Source organism: Pan paniscus, chromosome 15, assembly GCF_029289425.2.
Source record: "Pan paniscus chromosome 15, NHGRI_mPanPan1-v2.0_pri, whole genome shotgun sequence".
In the NCBI taxonomy this organism is placed as follows: domain Eukaryota; kingdom Metazoa; phylum Chordata; class Mammalia; order Primates; family Hominidae; genus Pan; species Pan paniscus.
Window position 1 is genome coordinate 106,629,029 of NC_073264.2, and position 17,046 is coordinate 106,646,074.

Genomic DNA, 17,046 nt, shown 5'->3' on the forward strand with positions numbered 1-17,046 from the left:
ATGCTCGCCGGGGACAAAACAGGCTGCTCAGGCACCCTGAAACCCTCCTGCTGCACGATGCAGCCCTTCCCCACTTTTTCTTTTTCTTTTTTTGTTTCTTTTTTTTTTTTTTTTGAGACAGAGTTTCGCTCTTGTTGCCCAGGCTGGAGTGCAGTGGCGCGATCTCAGCTCACTGCAACCTCCGCCTCCCGGGTTCAAGCGATTCTCCTGTCTCAGCCTCCCGAGTAGCTGGGATTACAGACGTGTGTCACCACGTCCGGCTAATTTTTTGTATTTTTAGTAGAAATGGGGTTTCACCATGTTAGCCGGGCTGGTCTCAAACTCCCGACCTCAGGTGATCATCCCGCCTCTGCCTCCCGAACTGTTGGGATTACAGGCATGAGCCACTGCGCCCAGCCACTTCCCTCTTCTTTCTTACCTGGGGTTTCTGAACAGCCCCAATATGGGAATTTAATGTAACAGGCTCAGGGTGAGTACACTTAGCACCTGGCAGAAGCTTGTGCCACTGGCCCCTGGGCGATCGTGCCCCTGCCTCGCCTCAAATAACCCTCCCTGATGAAGTCCTGATAAACACAGGCTCATGTCACAGATAAGCAAGAGTGCAGAAACAGCACACAGCAGTCACAGACACACCCAGGCCCTGGCCAGTGGCGCAGTCCGGCACCAAATAGAAACCACTTGTGTTTATTAATTTAAAGAAACAGGCCGGGTACAGTGGCTCGTGCCTGTAATCCCAGCACTTTGGGAGGCCGAGGCCGGGGGAATCACTTGAGCTCAGGAGTTCAAGAGCAGCCTGGGCATCATAGTGAGACCTCACCTCTACAAAAGTAAAAAACATTAGCCAGGCGTGGTGGTGCACACTTACTGTTGTCCCAGCTACTCAGGAGGCTGAGGTGGGAGGATTGCTTGAGTCAAGAGGCGGAGGCTTCACTGAAGCAAGATCGCACCACTGTACTCTAGCTTGGGTGATAGAGCAAGACCCTATCTCCAAAAAAAATAAAAGATCCAGGCAGAGTAGGAGCTGAGGCTGAGGCTGGCAGCTGGCCTCTGGATAGTCGTGTCAGTTCAAGAGGACGAAGGCCCTGAAGCATGGCTCGTGGTCACACATGGAGCAGGTGTCATGCTGGACTTTAAAGGTAGCTCTTGAAAGAAAACACGCAGAGTGGCTTTCAGAATAGGAGAGACAGGGAAAGCGGGTAAGGGCTGGAAAAGACGACCCACAGGAATCAGGAGGATGACCTGGAAACGGGAGGGTGACTGGACGCCAGGCACACATGCAGAAGAAAGTGCAGCCCTGGCTGAGGCCAGGTGCTCAGGCTGGGACTCCAGGGTCAGGCCCGGACAGGCCTCCTTCAAAAATCATCAGAACCAGCCCAGTGCAGGACACACAATGCCGGACAGCAAAAGGTTGGCAAAGGCCATGTCCTGGAAATGCCATCCCAGAGGCAGCCTGGGGGCCCTGGTGTGAGGTTGCCTGAGATGGAGTGCTGGCGGGAAGGGCCGCGCCTGCTGCGCGGGTGGCGGCCGGCGGCGCTGAGCCTGGAATGCTCCGTAGCGCTCCAGCGGTGGCCGCTCCTCCAAGGTTGTGCCCAGAACTCCTGATTTCTGTTGCTCTTAAACACCTTGGATAAGTTACATCTTCACATTGCTGCTGCTGATAGGGATGGTTTTGTAGCCGGGCATAGCACACACCTGTAGTCTCAACTACTTGGAGGCTGAGGTGGGAGGATCACTTGAACCCAGGAGGCGGAGGCCACAGTGAGCTGTGACTGCACTGCTGCACTCCAGCCTGGGCGACAGAGCGAGACCATGTTTCGAAAAAGGAAAATAAGTCTGCTGGGCGCAGTGGCTGACGCCAGTAATTCCAACACTTTGGGAGGCCGAGGTGGGTGGATCACCTGAGCTCAGGAGTTTGAGAACAGCCTGGCGAACATGGTGAAACTCTGTCTCTACTGAAAATACAAAATATTAGCTGGGTGTGGTGGTGGGCACCTGTAATCCCAGCTACTTGGAAGGCTGAGGCAGGAGAATTGCTTGAACCCGGGAAACGGAGGTTGCAGTGAGCCGAGATCACGCCATTGCACTCCAACCTGGGCGACAAGAGCGAAACTCTGCCTCAAAAAAATAAAAAGGCAAATAAGTCATGGTTTTTGGGCTGTAGCCATATCCACCCTGCCTTGGTAAAGGCTTGTGGAGCCTGGCCCCACCCCTGCAGCTGCTCATTGGCCCTGCCTCTGCTGACCCTCGGCATGTCTCCTCCGTGCAGTGTCATGGGGCAGGTGCATCCCCCAGTGACCCTTGAGGCCCCGCTGTAGGCTCCTCCCAGGCATGGCCAGGAGCTGTGGGGGCTCCTGCGCCCTCCCTCCCTCCTGCGCCCATGTCGCCCCACAAGAGCTCTGGGCAAGACCCTCCCAGCAGCCCGGCCATGCTGACGCCTCTCTGACCCTCCCAGCAGCCCGGCCGTGCTGACGCCTCTCTGACCCTCCCAGCAGCCCGGCCGCGCTGACGCCTCTCTGACCCTCCCAGCAGCCTGACTGCTGACGCCTCTCTGTCTCCTGTGGTGTTTTCCAGGATTTCTTCTTCTATTCTCTAGTCTACGACCCACAGCAGAAGACCCTGCTGGCAGATAAAGGAGAGATTCGAGTAGGAAACCGGTACCAGGCAGACATCACCGACTTGTTAAAAGAAGGTAGGGTGGGCCGCCCTAGGCATGGAGCCCTCTGTCCTGTCCTGCCGGGTGACACACTGGGTGAGAGGAGGCTGGGACACGGCCGTGTCAGTGATTCATGTGTGACTGGGGGCGGCAGGTGTAGGCCTGGGCTCTGTCCACGTGGGTGATGTGTGTAGGCTGGTGTCCCGGAGCCTTCCCCAACCTACTCCTGGTGGTGGTGGGGTTCTGGGGAAGCCCCAGACCCTCAGGCAGGACGTGGTGATCAGCTGTCCTTGCACAGTGACACCTGGTTTCCTTCTGGCAGTTGTTTTTCTTTTTCTTTTTTTTCAGACGGAGTCTCGCTCTGTTGCCCAGGCTGGAGTGCAGTGGGGTGATCTCGGCTCACTGCAACCTCCGCCTCCCAGGTTCAAGCGATTCTCCTGCCTCAGCCTCCCGAGTAGCTGGGATTACAGGCGCCTGCCATCATGCCCGGCTAATTTTTTTATTTTTAGTAGAGATGGGGTTTCACCGTGTTGGCCACGTTGGTCTTGAACTCTTGACCTCAGGCCTCCCAAGGTGCTGGGATTACAGGCGTGAGCCACCGAGTCTGGCCTTGGCAGTTATTTTTCATTACTTTTTCTTTTTTTTGGACAAGGTCTGGCTCTGTCGCCCAGGCTGGAATGCAGTGGTGCAATCACAGCTCACCGCAGCCTCGACCTCCCAGGCTCAGATGATCCTCCCACCTCAGCCTCCTCAGTAGCTGGAACTACAGGCGCGCACCACCACACCCCCCTAGTTTTTTTGTATTTTTATTAGAGACAGGGTTTCGCCATGTTGCCCAGGTTGGTCTCAAACCCCTGAACTCAAGTGATCTACCTGCCTCGACCTCCCAAACTGCTGGGATTACATGTGTGAGCCACTGCGCCTGGCCTCATTTGTTAAAGTTCTTTTTGCCTCCAGAAATTTTCTTCTGTGTGAATCTGCCCACGTTTCTTGTCTTGCCTGTGGGTGCCCCACCCTTGAGGCCTGGTGGGGCCGTGGAGCTCCGACACAGTGCTCACCCCGGATGCAGGCGGCCTCCTCCCTCCACCGGGTGCTTCGGTAGTCCTGGTGGGAGGTCCTGGGGCTCACTGTCCCCTTCTCAGCCCTGTCCCTCATCTCCCCGCTGGGCAAGGCCACGAGGCTGCCCTCGAGACACAGGGCTCTGCCCCCGAGGGTGGGCGGGGACTCGCCTCCCTGCTTGCAGTTGTGATCAAGGCGTTTCGTGCTTGTCCTGTTTTGGTTTGTTTTGAGAGCGGGTCTTGCTGTGTCGCCCAGGCTGGACTTGAAGTCCTGGGCCCCAGCGATCCTCAAGCCTCAGCCTCCCGAGTAGCTGGGGCTGTTTCGTGTTCTTCTTGATTGTCCGTAAGGTGCTGGTGCGTCTCACAGGTGGCTGGGTGTGCCACCTCCTCCAGGCAGCTGTGGGCTCCAGCATTGGGCTCGTGGGCCTGCTACATTGCAAGCATCTGTGCTCTGGGAGGCGCTGGGCAGTGGGGGAAGACCCCCACGTCTCTCCAGGCACACAGGGCACATTGAGGGCTGGGCCTGGGGAGGAGGCCTCTGTGCTGAGGCCTGTGGGTCTGAGCGTGGGGAGGCTGCTATGCTGGGGCCCGGCCTGTGGGTCTGAGCGTGGGGAAGTCACTGTGCTGAGGCCTGTGGGTCTGAGCATGGGGAGGCTGCTGTGCTGAGGCCTGGCCTGTGGGTCTGAGCGTGGGGAGGCCACTGTGCTGAGGCCTGTGGGTCTGAGCGTGGGGAGGCTGCTGTGCTGAGGCCTGTGTGTCTGAGCGTGGGGAGGCTGCTATGCTGGGGCCTGGCCTGTGGGTCTGAGCGTGGGGAAGTCACTGTGCTGAGGCCTGTGGGTCTGAGCATGGGGAGGCCACTGTGCTGAGGCCTGTGGGTCTGAGCGTGGGGAGGCCACTGTGCTGAGGCCTGTGGGTCTGAGCGTGGGGAGGCCACTGTGCTGAGGCCTGTGGGTCTGAGCGTGGGGAGGCCACTGTGCTGAGGCCCGGCCTGTGGGTCTGAGCGTGGGGAGGCCACTGTGCTGAGGCCCGGCCTGTGGGTCTGAGCGTGGGGAGGCTGCTTTGCTGAGGCCCGTGGGTCTGAGTGTGGGGAGGCCACTGTGCTGGGGCCTGTGGGTCTGAGTGTGGGGAGGCCACTGTGCTGAGGCCTGTGGGTCTGAGCGTGGGGAGGCTGCTATGCTGGGGCCCGGCCTGTGGGTCTGAGCGTGGGGAAGTCACTGTGCTGAGGCCTGTGGGTCTGAGTGTGGGGAGGCCACTGTGCTGGGGCCTGTGGGTCTGAGTGTGGGGAGGCCACTGTGCTGAGGCCTGTGGGTCTGAGCGTGGGGAGGCTGCTGTGCTGAGGCCTGTGGGTCTGAGCGTGGGGAGGCTGCTGTGCTGAGGCCTGTGGGTCTGAGCGTGGGGAGGCCACTGTGCTGAGGCCTGGCCTGTGGGTCTGAGCGTGGGGAGGCCACTGTGCTGAGGCCTGTGGGTCTGAGCGTGGGGAGGCTGCTGTGCTGAGGCCTGTGGGTCTGAGCGTGGGGAGGCTGCTGTGCTGAGGCCTGTGGGTCTGAGCGTGGGGAGGCTGCTGTGCTGAGGCCTGTGGGTCTGAGCGTGGGGAGGCCACTGTGCTGAGGCCCGGCCTGTGGGTCTGAGCGTGGGGAGGCTGCTGTGCTGAGGCCTGTGGGTCTGAGCGTGGGGAGGCCACTGTGCTGAGGCCTGGCCTGTGGGTCTGAGCATGGGGAGGCCACTGTGCTGAGGCCTGTGGGTCTGAGCGTGGGGAGGCCACTGTGCTGAGGCCTGTGGGTCTGAGCGTGGGGAGGCTGCTGTGCTGAGGCCTGTGGGTCTGAGTGTGGGGAGGCCGCTGTGCTGAGGCCTGGCCTGTGGGTCTGAGCGTGGGGAGGCTGCTGTGCTGAGGCCTGTGGGTCTGAGCGTGGGGAGGCCGCTGTGCTGAGGCCTGGCCTGTGGGTCTGAGCGTGGGGAGGCTGCTGTGCTGAGGCCTGTGGGTCTGAGCGTGGGGAGGCCACTGTGCTGAGGCCTGTGGGTCTGAGCGTGGGGAGGCCGCTGTGCTGAGGCCTGTGGGTCTGAGCGTGGGGAGGCCACTGTGCTGAGGCCTGTGGGTCTGAGTGTGGGGAGGCCGCTGTGCTGAGGCCCGTGGGTCTGAGCGTGGGGAGGCCGCTGTGCTGAGGCCTGGCCTGTGGGTCTGAGCGTGGGGAGGCCACTGTGCTGAGGCCTGTGGGTCTGAGCGTGGGGAGGCTGCTGTGCTGAGGCCTGTGGGTCTGAGCGTGGGGAGGCCGCTGTGCTGAGGCCTGTGGGTCTGAGCGTGGGGAGGCTGCTGTGCTGAGGCCTGTGGGTCTGAGCATGGGGAGGCCGCTGTGCTGAGGCCTGTGGGTCTGAGCGTGGGGAGGCTGCTGTGCTGAGGCCTGTGGGTCTGAGCATGGGGAGGCCGCTGTGCTGAGGCCTGTGGGTCTGAGCGTGGGGAGGCTGCTGTGCTGAGGCCTGGCCTGTGGGTCTGAGCGTGGGGAGGCCACTGTGCTGAGGCCTGGCCTGTGGGTCTGAGCGTGGGGAGGCCACTGTGCTGAGGCCTGGCCTGTGGGTCTGAGCGTGGGGAGGCTGCTGTGCTGAGGCCTGTGGGTCTGAGCGTGGGGAGGCCTCTGTGCTGGGGCCCGGCCTGTGGGTATGAGCGTGGGGAGGCCACTGTGCTGAGGCCTGTGGGTCTGAGCGTGGGGAGGCCACTGTGCTGAGGCCTGTGGGTCTGAGCGTGGGGAGGCCTCTGTGCTGGGGCCTGGCCTGTGGCCTCCAGGGTGCCCTGCTATCATGCCAGGGTCTCCCAGCCTGGGGCTGTCTTGCCTTTCTGGCCTGGCCAAAGGTGAAGGCCTGGCAGCCGCACCCAGGTGGAAAGGCAGAGTCCGTGGCTGGGAGACAGGTGAGAACACAGATCACATGAGGGCCAGAGAGTGAGGAGCCGTCTCAGGTCAGAGGCCCTCACCTGGCGCATCTGTACCTTCAGCCTGGGGCCAGTGGGCCTGGCAGGAGAGTGGGCCTTGAGGTGCCCCCATCTTACCATGCACACCTGGAGAGACCTGGCGGTGCTCTGCAGGGTCTGGGGCGATGGGACTAAGGGTCCACAAGCCCGAGCCAGCCGCAGGAGCCGGCCTCCTCTCCCCACGCTGCCTTCCCCGCTGCCCTGCCGTTCCTTGGCTTTTGGGCCGCTGGTGCAAGGACCAGGGATCCTACCAGCCGGTGTGGGGCCGGGACGTGGCGGCCAGAGCTTTCCCCACCTCCGAGAGGCTGTGTCCCTCTTGAGTGATGGAAAATTGCACGCTAGTTGTGCACCTGCCTTTAGTGCGTTTGAAATGTCAAAGGGAGTGCAACCATCATGACCAGCGGTGCGCATACACGGAGGCACCATGGCTTGTGTGGGTCACACCAAGGCTCAGCTTCTTGGCCGTCAGGGAGCTGGGCCCCAGCTTCCCCAGGGTACCCCTGAGCCAGGTGAGGAGTCCACACCAGGCTGAAGACCCCCCAGCCCGCCTTGCTGGTTCACACAGCCCCAGGCCCTGGCTGACCCCGTCCTCTGAGTCTGGCCAGGCATTGTTTCCTAGAGGCCACATGGCCTGACCCTCCCTGGACACACGGCCCAGGATGTCCAGCCCTTGGGGCAGGGTCTGGGAGCCAGTGCCCCTTAGCGAGGGATAGCATTTTCTTGGGGACTTTCTAGTCTCAAGAGCTCTCTCCATGGTGGACCTGCAGCCGGGCGCCCCAGTGGAGGGCGGCCCCGCACTCCGTGGTCCTTGGTCTGGAACCTCAGTGCTGCCCAGGGCTGGAGGGGAGCCGCCTGCAGAGTCTGAGCCTGGCACCCTGCACTGAGCTATGGAGGCGGCTGAGAGGTGGACAGAGGACAATTGTGGAGCTCTTTCTCCAAGTCCTCCCCCAGGAGTCAGGCTCAGCCATGCTCAGACACACATTCTCCTGAGGGTGTCTCCCAACACCACGGTCTTGTTTTTTGGCGAGTAAAAGGCTGTTTCGTCAGAAACCCTCCTGGCCCTGGCCGACTGCCGGCGTCAGGTGGCCTCTTCACCAGCCTTGAGTTCTCCATCGTCCCAGCTCCCAGAAGCCAGGAAACAACTGGTGACTCCAAAGGCACGCCCACTCCCTGGCCCCCGGCTCTGGCTGTGCCAGGCTTCGCAGCAGCTGCCCCAGAAACCCCCAGGGTGGAAGAGGGGCCAGGAGGGAGCCTGTGCCCCCAGAAGGTCCCTGGAGGTGGTCTGCCTGCTGCTGTGACGTGGCAGGGCCCTCTTGCAACAGCATGTGAATCCAAATATCTCAAAATAAAAAGCTTGGGCCGGGCATGGTGGCTCACGCCTATGATCCCAACACTTTGGGAGGCCAAGGCGGATGGATCACCTGAGGTCAAGAGTTCGAGACCAGCCTGGGCAACATGGTGAAACCCCGTGTCTACTGAAAATACAAAAATTAGCTGGGCATGGTGTCAGTGCCTGTGGTCCCAGCTACTCAGGAGGCTGAGGCAGGAGAATCGCTTGAACCTGGGAGGCGGAGGTTGTAGTTAGCCAAGATCGTACCACTGTATTACAGCCTGGGCGACAGAGTGAGACTCCGTCTCAAAAAAATAATAATAATAATATAAATAAATAAATAAAAAGGCTTGATTTAAATTTACAAACCAACCTTCCCATCTCTTGTGGCCACAGTTCTTGGAGCCCTGCATTCTGGGTGGGCTGGGAGGCCCCTTGCGTGTGCACCCCAGCCCTGGGTTGAGAGGCCACTGTGTGCCTGTGTGTGCAACAGCCTCCGTCCAGCCTTGCACCCTGGCCTCACCTATGGGGCCCTGCAGCCCTTCCCCCTCCCCATCCCAGCAGCTCCCTGCACCCGGGGAGGAGAGGCGCGACCCGGCGCGCCGTGGGACCCTGTCTCAGAAAGGCCACACTTCCTCCCTGTAGGCGAGGAGGATGGCCGAGACCAGTCCAAGCTGGAGACCAAGGTGTGGGAGGCGCACAACCCACTCACAGACAAGCAGATTGACCAGTTCCTGGTGGTGGCCCGGTGAGTCCTGCTCCCGGGCAAGGCCAGCAGGGGTGGTGCCTGGAGCTTCTGTTCTCCCTGCCCCGTGGTGGGTGTTGGGGACGTGACAGTCTTGGATCCCATATCCCAACAAGAAGCCCATGCGCTGCAGCCCTGAGACCCCCAGAGAGGCTCGGGAGTGCTGGGTCCAGGCCCTTCATTAAATAGAAGGGCGGCCCTTTTGTGGGGCAGGCCTGTGTGCCCGCCCACGTGTCACTAATGGGGCTTTCCCAGGATGGGCCAGAGGTGCTTTCCCACTCCTGGGCCACTGGGAGCAAGTGGGCTGGGCCTGGTCAGGGAGCACAGCAGCTGCAGCCCGGGCAGACCCCTGGTGCAGGGCGAAGGCCGAGGCCCAGGAGAGGACCATGCACCTTCCCTGCCAGCAGCCTGGGAGGTGGAGAAAACCCCAAAAGAAGCCCCAAGGCGGCTGCCAATCTATTGGGATGCCCTCAGTTAGACGCACGTGGGTTCTGGGGTGGGTGCTGGGCCCTACTCTGCAGCCTGGGGCCCAAGACACAAGGAGTCCTCGCCACCTGCGGGCTGCTCCCTGCGATGCTCATGCAGTTTGTCCCTGCTGCCCCTGGCGCCTGGGGAGCTGTGCGCCTGGGGAGCTGTGTGCCTGGGGGGAGTCCGCGCTGCCCGTGGCCCCTGGTCCCTGGTCCCTGGCGCCTGGGGAGCTGTGTGCCTGGGGGAAGTCCGTGCTGCCCATGGCCCCTGGTCCCTGGTCCCTGGGGAGCTGTGTGCCTGGGGGGAGTCCGTGCTGCCCATGGCCGCTGGTCCCTGGCACCTGGGGAGTGGTGTGCCTTGGGGGAGTCCGTGCTGCCCGTGGCCCCTGGTCCCTGGCGCCTGGGGAGCGGTGTGCCTGGGGGGAGTCCCTGCTTGGCCGACACTGTGGTCAGCGCATCTCCTTTCCCCAGCTCTGTGGGCACCTTCGCACGGGCCCTGGACTGCAGCAGCTCCGTCCGGCAGCCCAGCCTGCACATGAGCGCCGCAGCTGCCTCCCGAGACATCACCCTGGTAAGTGGGCCCAGGGCGGGACAGCTGAGACCTGGGGTGACCCATGGCCCAGAGTGGCTGCACCCTTCCTCCTACCAGGGCCCAGCACCTGCCCCAGGTATTCAGGACCCCTGCAGAGGTGCTGTCCCACCTGGACTGGCCTTTCCTATCCACCCCAAACTCGGCCAGACTGTGCTGAGGGTGCAGGGAGGGTTGTGCTGCTGGGCCTGCAGTAGGGGATCCTTGAGGTACTGAGGGAGGGGGTACCATGCCACAGGTGCAGGAAAAGCCACCTTGGCCCGGGTGACCCTGCTGTCTCCTGCCGCAGTTCCACGCCATGGATACTCTCCACAAGAACATCTACGACATCTCCAAGGCCATCTCGGCGCTGGTGCCGCAGGGCGGGCCCGTGCTCTGCAGGGACGAGATGGAGGAGTGGTCTGCATCAGAGGCCAACCTTTTCGAGGAAGCCCTGGAAAAATATGGGAAGGATTTCACAGACATTCAGCAAGATTTTGTGAGTACCGTGGGTGGCGATGGGGGAGTGGCTGGCCGTGCCCATCTCCAGGTAGGCTGTGGGGGTGTGGGGTCCACATCCCACTCTGCCCTGAGGGAGTCTGTCCTGCACCCTGATTCCCTGTGTGGAGCTGCATGAGTTCTGTCTCAGCTGCGCTCGGCCGCCATAGTCCTTCCTGTCACACTGGTTCAGCAGACAGGCATGGGGGCGCTGGTGGGGCCTGGGCATAGAGAGCCATGCTCCTGCCACCATTGCGTGTTGAGGATAAGGGTTGGCCCAGGTGACGGAGGCCAGGGTATCCTCACGGAGACTTTCCCTTCCTTGCTGCCCCCTCCAGCCCCAGGCTTGGTTTTGCTTTGTTTTTGACTAAGCTGAACCTCTTGACTCCTCATGTCCTTGTTTTCTGTCTCACGTGAGTTTAGCCCAGCAGCAGGCCTAGAGAGTCTTCATGGCGTGGGGTCTCCCTTCCCTGTACCTCCACCTCAGGACCCCCACCCTCCAACCGTCAGCCCTCCTAAAATACTTGTAAATTAATCTGTTAGAAGAGCATCCCTATGTGGAGGTGGTGGGGCCCCCGACCATCAGCCCTGGGGAGGTGGAGACTGTGGCAGGGCAGGGAGGAGCCCCAAAGGGGCCGGGACACAGCGGGGTGGCTAGTGTCTGATGAAAGCACCATCCGGGCAGCAGCGCACAGGCCAGCGCAGCAGAGACTGGAGACACATCTGGAATTCGGAAGAAACAAACGTGGGGTTGGGTAGGGTGCCTAGACCTGAAGAGGAGGAGGGACAGCAGCCAGCTGTGAGGCTCCCGAGGACGCATCTCCTGGGGGCAGGAGTGCAGCTTTGTGTGGGGGCCTCTGGCCAAGGGGAGAGCTTGGCCGGGCGGGAGGAGTCCCTGACTGTCCCTGGGGCCAGCGGCCTCTCCAAGGCGGATACGGATCTCTCCAGGCTTAAAAACAAACCAAGATGAGCAGAACATGTTCAGACAAGAGGACGAGGGCTAGAAACAAAATTCACCAACTAGGCTCAGACCAGGGCGGAATTTGAGGGAGACCCTGCTGCACATGGTTCCAGCGGAGGAGACCCCAGTGCTGAGCCCACGTGATGCCTAGCGAGGCAGCGCTCAGGGGGCTGCGGCTGCGGGGCCGTGCCCAGGCGTGGTCTCGGGGGGCTGCGGCTGCGGGGCCGTCCCCAGGCGCGGTCTCGGGGGGCTGCGGCTGCGGGGCCCTGTCCAGGCGCGGGGATGGGAGGCTGCAGCTTCAGGGCTGTGTCGAGGGAGCAGGCCCCGCTCTCCTTCCTGCCAGATGCAGTGGACCAGACTGAGGAACTACCTGAACCCTTTACTTAATAAGACAGGTTTCTTAAATCCATGCCACAGCCCGGGCGCAGTGGCTCACGCCTGTAATCCCAGCACTTTGGGAGGCCGAGGCAGGAGGATCATGAGGTCAGGAGATCAAGACCATCCTGGCCAACATGGTGAAACCCCATGTCTACTAAAAATACAAAAATTAGTCGGGCATGGTGGCAGGCTCCTGTAGTCCCAGCTACTCAGGAGACAGAGGCAGGAGAATCACTTGAACCCCCGGGGGTGGAAGTTGCTGTGAGCCGAGATCGCACCACTGCACTCCAGCCTTGGGCGACAGTGCGAGACTCTGTCTCAAAAACAAAAATGGCTGAGATGGCCGGGCATGGTGGCTTATGCCTATAATCCCATTTGGGAGGCCGAAGTGGGTGGACCACTTGAGGTCAGGAGTTCGAGACCAGCCTGGCCAACATGGTGAAACCACGTCTGTACTAAAAATACAAAAATTAGCCGGGTGTGGTGAGAGGTGCCTGTAGTCCCAGCTACTCAGGAGACAGAGGCAGGAGAATTGCTTGAACCTGGGAGGCAGAGGTTGCAGCGAGCCGAGATTGTACTACTGCACTCCAGCCTGGGTGACAGAGCGAGACTCCGTCTCAAAAACAAACAAAAAAAAGGCTGAGATGGAGGCTGGGTTGTCAGTGCCACCTCGGCAAGATCTCGACCTTGACCTTGTGCCAGCTCCTCTTCCCCTGGCGTCACTGTGTTTTGGCATCTGGCGGAGGGACCTGCTTCATCAGCTGCCCTCTGCACCTGCCTGCCAGCAGGGGCCTGGCCTCCGTGCACCAAGCACACCTCGTCCTCTGACCTCCCGCCCCCTCTGTGGCCTTCTGGCCGCAGCCCTGCCCCTGCCCGCATGTGCCTGCCTCCTGCCCCTTCCTGCTTGTGTGACACGCCTCCTCCCACCCAGCTCCCGTGGAAGTCGCTGACCAGCATCATTGAGTACTACTACATGTGGAAGACCACCGACAGATACGTGCAGCAGGTAAGCCCGCCCGCCACTCAGTGCCCGGGGTGTGCCGCCTCCGCGTCCTGCGCCCCATCCTCTCCCAGCAGGTGGGCGTGCACTGCTGCAGCAGGAGGGGAAGGAAGACTCCTGAGTCCCTGGCCCGGCTGGGTGCTCTCCTCTCCGTAGCCTCCAGCCTGTCTGCACTGCAGCCCCAACCTGGGCCTAGCCTGCTGACCTCTGACCTTCTCTTTTGTTTTAAGAAACGCTTGAAAGCAGCTGAAGCTGAGAGCAAGTTAAAGCAAGTTTATATTCCCAACTAGTAAGTGTGCCCTCATAGCCGTCGTCCTCGTGGCCCCGGGGGCCAGGGAGGGTGGGCACAGGGTGCTGGGGCCAGGCGGGTCCCAAGGAAACTCAGGCTCAGAGGCTGGGAAAGTTGGGGCAGCCCCCGGGAGGGCGGCCCAGGGCTGGGGGGTTCTGGCTGCAGACGCAGTGGCCATGTCTCTGTCGTCCTGGCCTCCTGGTCAGTAAGGGGGCATTGGGATTCCAGCCCACACCGCCAGGGTTGAGTCCCTGAGCTGGGCTCCATGCTAGGGGGAGCATGGGGGCCTGGAGAACGGCTCAGACCTCAGCAGTGGCTCCCAGGAACTGAAAGGGGAGAAAGGAAGATCCCTGCCGAGGCCGAGGGGTGCGAGGACGTGGTTCTGGACAAGGGGTGGTCAGCCGCGGTGCCTGCTGGGCACATGGGCCCTCGAGGTTTGTGCTCCTGCAGCTCCTCTCGTCTCTCCTTTCCCTCTTTAAGTAACAAGCCAAATCCCAACCAAATCAGCGTCAACAACGTCAAGGCCGGTGTGGTGAACGGCACGGGGGTGCCGGGCCAGAGCCCTGGGGCTGGCCGGGCCTGCGAGAGCTGTTACAGTAAGTGCCCTGGATGGCCGGGGGCACACCGCACGCCCGCCTGTGGGCCGTGGTGCCTGCGTTGGCCCTGAGGGCTCCAGCATGGCCCAGCCTGCGAGGGGCCCACTGACGATGGGGGCTGCGTCCCAAGGGTGTGGTTGGGAGAGCCTCGGGGAACGTGTGGGGGTGCCTGGCGGGTGGGGGTGGCCGGCGTGGGGGTGGCGGGGAATACTCTGACATCACTGGTTCTGCTTAAGAATCCGTCTATTTCCAACTTTGTTGTCCGTAGCCACACAGTCTTACCAGTGGTATTCTTGGGGTCCCCCTAACATGCAGTGTCGTCTCTGCGCATCTTGTTGGACATATTGGAAGAAATATGGTGGCTTGAAAATGCCAACCCGGTTAGATGGAGAGAGGCCAGGACCAAACCGCAGTAACATGGTAAGGGGGGGGACACCCGCCCTGCCTGCCGTGAGCCTGTCGGCCACGCGGGTCCTTGGCCCCCGGTCATGGCGCTGTGTCGGGGCGGTCGCGCCCCCTTCCGCAGAGTCCCCACGGCCTCCCAGCCCGGAGCAGCGGGAGCCCCAAGTTTGCCATGAAGACCAGGCAGGCTTTCTATCTGCACACGACGAAGCTGACGCGGATCGCCCGGCGCCTGTGCCGTGAGATCCTGCGCCCGTGGCACGCTGCGCGGCACCCCTACCTGCCCATCAACAGCGCGGCCATCAAGGCCGAGTGTGAGTCACCCCAACGCCCCGCTTACTCTGTTCCTGCAGGTGGTGGGGAGAGAGCAGCAACCTTGGGGCCCAGCCTGTAGCCCCACTGGGAGTTCTGATCTCAGGGAGCCCCACGTCCTCCTCGGTGCTGACATGGCCGAGCCCAGTGAGGGCTCCCAGGTCAAGGCGCAGGCAGGGTCCCGTGCTCCCCTGGGGGTGCCCCACCCCTCACACCGTGTGGTACCCCGCAGGCACGGCGCGGCTGCCCGAAGCCTCCCAGAGCCCGCTGGTGCTGAAGCAGGCGGTACGCAAGCCGCTGGAAGCCGTGCTTCGGTATCTTGGTGAGCAGCCAGGCGTGCTGGGGGGCTCCCAATGCTGCCTGCAGGCAGCTTCTCACCCAAGCTCATGCACTGGTGCTCCCAGCCTTCTCTAGCTGGGAGCTCCTGGACAGCCCCCCAGGGCCTGGAACTGTCCTTTTGGGGTACTCTGCACCGTGCCAGGCTCAGGCAGACCCACTGGGACCCAGGCTGCTCCCTGCTCCTGGGGTCGTGATGGGGCCCAGTGCGGAGTAGCGGCCGCCCTGTCTTCTGCGGGGCCAGCCTCCTCAAGGCACACCCGGGGGCTTCCCTGCCAGTCTCGCTACCCTGTTCCCTGTGTTCTGATCGTCCCTGGGGCCTGAGGGTCTGGGGTTTAGGTGGTGCACACCCCTGCCTGTAATACCATTAAGGCAGGGTCGTACCTGCTGCCTGCAGGGAGTATACTTCCTGAGCCACGCCCACTCCACAGGGGCAGCACTCAGGCCTCTGCACGCCCTCGGCAGGGGGAGGTGCACACCTGGCAAGCAGCCTCAGGCGGCGGGGGTTCCCTTGCCTTTGAGCATCTGAGGACACCCGAGAACCTCAGCCGGCTACCCTGGCCCAGCTGGAAGCAGCTTGGTGGCTGGGCCAGACATTTGTGGTGGCGGTAGGGGGCCTCCTCCATTTGCTGGGCTCGAGTGGGCTTGTGCATCTGCCCTCCCGACACAGGGTGACTGTCCTGAGAAGGACATTCCAGAGCCATGAGCCAAGTGTGCTCTGAGATTCAAGTGGCTTTGGCATTGCTCCCTGTTTGTGGTCGTGGCCCCTGTCCTGTGGGAAGAGGTGGCTGGTGTCAGGGCTGGTCCTCAGCAGCTGTGTCCCTGGCCAGGCTGGCTGGGTGGTTGGTTCACTGTCTGACCAGCAGCCAGCCCTCCACCAGCAGCTCCGGGGGCCTGGACGTGGGGGCTGTTTAATAGGCGTGCTGTGCTCACGGGCCTGTGTATGGATCCTGTTGTCCTGGGGCTGAGGGGCCTGGCCCCTGCCAGGTGGTCTCCCTGCTCTCTGGAAGCCCTGGGGTGCAGGACTGGCCTGGGCACACGCCTTGCCGAGGGCTCCTGGGCTCCTGGTTCTGTGGTGACCTCCCCACTTCCAGCCCAGTCAGGATGGGGCCTCAGGGGTGGGGGCCGCATGGGGCTTAGTTCCTGGGGGTATCCCGGAACCATGAGGGCTGGAGCCTGGGCCCGCCTGCCCCTCCCCTGCTGGGCAGAGGCAACTCGTTCTGCCTGTGTCATTCCCGGCAGAGACCCACCCCCGCCCCCCCAAGCCTGACCCCGTGAAAAGCGTGTCCAGCGTGCTCAGCAGCCTGACACCCGCCAAGGTGGCCCCCGTCATCAACAACGGCTCCCCCACCATCCTGGGCAAGCGCAGCTACGAGCAGCACAACGGGGTGGACGGTGAGTGGCCCCCTCGCCTGGTGAGTCCGGGCCTGCCCCGCCCGGTGAGTGTGGCCCTCCCCGCCTGATGAGTCCGGCCCGTCCCCGCCCGGGCACCCGCCGTGCGTGCTGACGCTGTCTTCTCTCCCTCTCTCCCACCCCGGCGCTGCCAGGCAACATGAAGAAGCGCCTCTTGATGCCCAGTAGGGGTAAGGCCTGGGGCCGCGGGCGGGCGCTGCGCCGGCCCCGCCCGTGATGCCTGTGCTGTGCTGCTGTGTGTCCCCGCGGCGGGCGGCCCAGGGCCCATGCTTGGGGCAGTCCACGTGAGCCAGGCCACAGCCCAGTTCCCCACATTCCTCCTGACATCACTGGTCCCTTGGTGAAGACCCCCCGAGCCCAGGCATCTGGCCCTCGGCCCCGTGGCCCCGCGCCCTGTCAGTGGACTGTCCTGGCACGTGTGGCCCTGGCGCCCCTGCCTGCGCTGTCTGCCATCGCGCTGTGACTGCCCGCATGCTGCCAGCCTCAGCTCGTGGGGCCGCCCGTGCTGTGCCTGCAATCCTTTCGTGTGCCTGCCAGGCGGGACAGTGGGGAGGGTGGTCGGGGGTGTTTGCGTGGGCCGTGGGCAACTGAGCTTGTACACACGGGCGCCTTCTGTCGGAGGACTGGCTCAGGTGCTCTGTGCCGGTTGCTTGGAGCAGGGGCTGCGGGACCCCAGGCCCCTTGGGGAAGAGCAGATAGGACCAGGCCTAGCATGAGGAGGCCAGGTGTGTGGGGCCTGGGTGTGCAAGTGCTGGGCCTGCCAGTGTGGATGTGCCTGGAGCCCCTTCCCCAGGCGGCTTTCACTGACGGTGCTGGCCAGGGCAGCAGGGCCGGTTTGGCGACCTGGAGGTGGATATGGGCAGTGGCTGCCCAGCCCAGCCAGCCCTGTCCCCTTGGGGCATTCTCTCGAGGCTGCTGGGTGTCCTGGCAAGCACGTCCTGTGGGGTCAGCACGCCGGCTGCAGCGCAGGGTGGGCCTGAGATCGGGTGCCGGGCCCCCCATCTCCACCTGTCTGGACACGCACCCCTGGCCTGTCCTTGCAGCTTCCTCCCGACAGCCCTTGGCGGTGTCTCTGTCTCGG

At 62.7% G+C, this 17,046-nt stretch overlaps 1 protein-coding gene across 12 annotated transcripts in view; it reads left to right on the forward strand.

Annotated features, from left to right (window-relative positions):
• Nucleotides 1–17,046, forward strand: part of MTA1 (metastasis associated 1) — a 53,331-nt gene that overhangs the window by 33,200 nt on the left and 3,085 nt on the right. For 7 of the 12 annotated variants that reach the window (XM_034938302.3, XM_063596423.1, XM_063596425.1 and 4 more), the window contains 12 exons: nucleotides 2,572–2,689; nucleotides 8,646–8,748; nucleotides 9,684–9,783; nucleotides 10,091–10,279; nucleotides 12,549–12,623; nucleotides 12,848–12,906; nucleotides 13,387–13,502; nucleotides 13,771–13,922; nucleotides 14,029–14,218; nucleotides 14,449–14,538; nucleotides 15,795–15,947; nucleotides 16,100–16,135. In XM_034938302.3, coding sequence (XP_034794193.1) covers nucleotides 2,572–2,689; nucleotides 8,646–8,748; nucleotides 9,684–9,783; nucleotides 10,091–10,279; nucleotides 12,549–12,623; nucleotides 12,848–12,906; nucleotides 13,387–13,502; nucleotides 13,771–13,922; nucleotides 14,029–14,218; nucleotides 14,449–14,538; nucleotides 15,795–15,947; nucleotides 16,100–16,135 — 1,381 coding nt within the window. Of the gene's footprint in view, nucleotides 1–2,571; nucleotides 2,690–8,645; nucleotides 8,749–9,683; nucleotides 9,784–10,090; nucleotides 10,280–12,548; nucleotides 12,624–12,847; nucleotides 12,907–13,386; nucleotides 13,503–13,770; nucleotides 13,923–14,028; nucleotides 14,219–14,448; nucleotides 14,539–15,794; nucleotides 15,948–16,099; nucleotides 16,136–17,046 lie in introns of those variants that run through there. The other 5 variants (XM_063596424.1, XM_063596427.1, XM_055098092.3 and 2 more) reach the window with 2 other exon arrangements.